Source organism: Oncorhynchus tshawytscha, linkage group LG01 (assembly GCF_018296145.1).
Source record: "Oncorhynchus tshawytscha isolate Ot180627B linkage group LG01, Otsh_v2.0, whole genome shotgun sequence".
Taxonomy (NCBI): Eukaryota; Metazoa; Chordata; class Actinopteri; order Salmoniformes; family Salmonidae; genus Oncorhynchus; species Oncorhynchus tshawytscha.
Window position 1 is genome coordinate 47,018,434 of NC_056429.1, and position 2,702 is coordinate 47,021,135.

Here is a 2,702-nt window from a genome sequence, read left to right on the forward strand (position 1 = left end):
GATAAAACACTTAAAATGCCGCTGAGTAGATGAGTCTTTGAGGCAGAATGGGAGGGGTGTTGTTTAACATGGCCTGCGTGTAATAGCTTAATTTTTATTGAAGTGTTGCATATAGAACACACATCAATGTTTTAGATATTTCAATTGTTTCATTTTTTATCATACAAACAGTAGATAATATCAGGATCCTGTGTGTAGTAGACTAACCTCTGGCTTCTCTCGTCTCCTCAGGTCAGGAAGGGTGTGTCTAGGACCCATTTGGCCCACTTGGACAGAGATCTTTTTTGGCAGAAGGGGGGAGCTGCCTGTAGCCATTTCCTGTGATCCCCAGTGCTATTTCCCGCATCTTGACTACCACTCTGTCTGTTGAGTTGGAGCAGCGACTCTCTGGTGCCCCACTAGCTGAGTCTGGCTCGGTTATGAGTGTGGTTGGGGCGCACAGCTATTGCATCGTGTCCTCGGAGGAAGAAGGCCTGTGTCTCGGTGCCATGCCTGCTGTCACAATGGGCAACGGCTTCGGCAACGGCAAGATCCACACGATGCGCCGCAAGTGCCGCAGTCGCTTCGTGAACAAGAACGGCCAGTGCAATGTGCGCTTCTCGCACATGGATGAGAAGTCGCAGCGCTACATGTCAGACATCTTCACCACATGTGTGGACATCCGCTGGCGCTGGATGTTCCTGATGTTCACACTGGTGTTTGTGGTGTCCTGGCTGGCATTCGGCCTGGCCTTCTGGGTCATCGCTTTGCTTCATGGGGATATGGACAACCCGGGTGGTGGAGACGATAACTTCAGCCCCTGCGTCCTGCAGGTCAACAGCTTCGTGGCCGCCTTCCTGTTCTCTGTGGAGACCCAGACCACCATTGGTTATGGCTTCCGCTGCGTGACGGAGGAGTGCCCCTCGGCTGTCTTCATGGTGGTCTTCCAGTCCATCTTCGGCTGCATCATCGACTCCTTCATGATTGGCGCCATCTTAGCCAAGATGGCGCGGCCTAAGAAGCGTGCAGAGACGCTGCTTTTCAGCAACAATGCAGTGATCGCCATGCGTGACGGGAAGCTGTGCCTTATGTGGAGGGTGGGCAACTTGAGGAAGAGCCACATGGTGGAGGCCCATGTCCGGGCCCAGCTCATCAAACCTCGCATCACCGAGGAGGGTGAGTACATCCCCCTGGACCAGATCGACATCAACGTAGGGTATGACATGGGCATCGACCGCATCTTCCTGGTCTCCCCGCTCACCATTGTGCACGAGATTGATGAGGAAAGCCCCCTGTTTGGCATCAGCAAGCAGGACCTAGAGTTGTCTGACTTTGAGATAGTGGTGATACTTGAAGGGATGGTGGAAGCCACAGCCATGACAGCGCAAGCTCGCAGCTCCTACCTGTCCTCAGAGATCCTGTGGGGTCACCGCTTTGAGCCTGTCGTCTTTGAGGAGAAGAGCCAGTACAAAGTGGATTACGCTCACTTCCACAAAACCTTTGAGGTGCCGTCCACCCCCCAGTGCAGTGCCAAGGACATGGCGGAGATAGAGGACGAGGACAAGGATCCTACGCCCACCGACAACTCTTTCTGCTATGAGAATGAGCTGGCTTTTATCAGCCGGGACGAGGAAGAGGATGAGGAGGGGAAGCAGGATATGGACAGGGTGCCAGAGCTAGAGAGACTGGAGGCCACCGTCGGCCTAGACCAGAGGTCATATCATAGAGAATCAGAGATATGACCTTAGACCTTTGTCAATATTTTTCTTGTTACTCAGTTCTAGCGGGTTGTTTTCCATGTGAATACATGCAGAGTAATGCATGTGCCATATAAAAACCATGACTTGTTAGCATCCCTCTACAGCCATAAGGAAAGAGGAAATCACTCTAGTCAGACTAGAAACAGCCAGGAGTGGAGACAGCAGTGCTGCTTCCTCATAGCATGGAATAACAGGAACGTTCATAAAAAGACCCCTCTCTCTTTAGGAAAACTTGAAATATTTTGGTCATGAGATAGTTTGAGGTAGGAGCTTTATATAATGCAATATTCATTGTCTATTAGGAAATAATATCTTAGCTATAAAAAAATAGAGAGAGATTTCGTAGTAAAGTGTGTGAAGTATTTCCAACAGATCAAGAGGGTATTTTGGGGGATTCTTATAACTGCCCTGTATTGTAGTTTACAGAGTCAGTCAAAGAGGGAGAGTGTGTTGGAAATAGAAACACTGGATACCTACTGATGTTTAGCTAAACATTTTCTATATGCACACCTGTAGTTTTAAAGGTGCTTTCCATAAATACTGCCTGTAGCTAATTAGCTATTTGAAAAATATATGAAACATAACCTTCACATTGGAAAAATACAGTGATTAAATGCATAAATGTGCATTGTGTATTTTGCATTTCTATGCAATTTGAATCACTTAGAAAGTAAACAATTTATATTATGAAAGTAGCATTTGTTATATTACTGGGAACCTACACTACCGTTCAAAAGTTTGGGGTCACTTGTTTTTGAAAGAAAAGCATATTTCTTGTTCTTTAAAATAACAATAATTGATCAGAAATACGGTGTAGTCATTGTTAATGTTGTAAATGACTATTGGAGCTGTAAACGGCAGATTTTTATGGAATATCTACATAGGCACACAGAGGCCCATTACCAGCAACCATCACTCCTGTGTTCCAATGGCACGTTGTGTTACCTAATCCAAGTTTATCAT

At 46.9% G+C, this 2,702-nt stretch overlaps 1 protein-coding gene across 1 annotated transcript; it reads left to right on the forward strand.

The window, feature by feature from the left end:
* Nucleotides 1–235: 235 nt before the first annotated feature.
* On the forward strand, nucleotides 236–2,493 carry LOC112248847 (ATP-sensitive inward rectifier potassium channel 12-like). The gene has a single exon (XM_024418236.1). The coding sequence runs from the start codon at nucleotides 420–422 to the stop codon at nucleotides 1,719–1,721; it is 1,302 nt and encodes a 433-aa protein (XP_024274004.1). The 5' UTR covers nucleotides 236–419; the 3' UTR covers nucleotides 1,722–2,493.
* Nucleotides 2,494–2,702: the final 209 nt, after the last annotated feature.

Excerpts from the sequence above, each read along its gene's own strand:
- LOC112248847 (XM_024418236.1), top strand. The coding sequence starts at position 420 with ATGAGTGTGGTTGGGGCGCACAGCTATTGCATCGTGTCCTCGGAGGAA.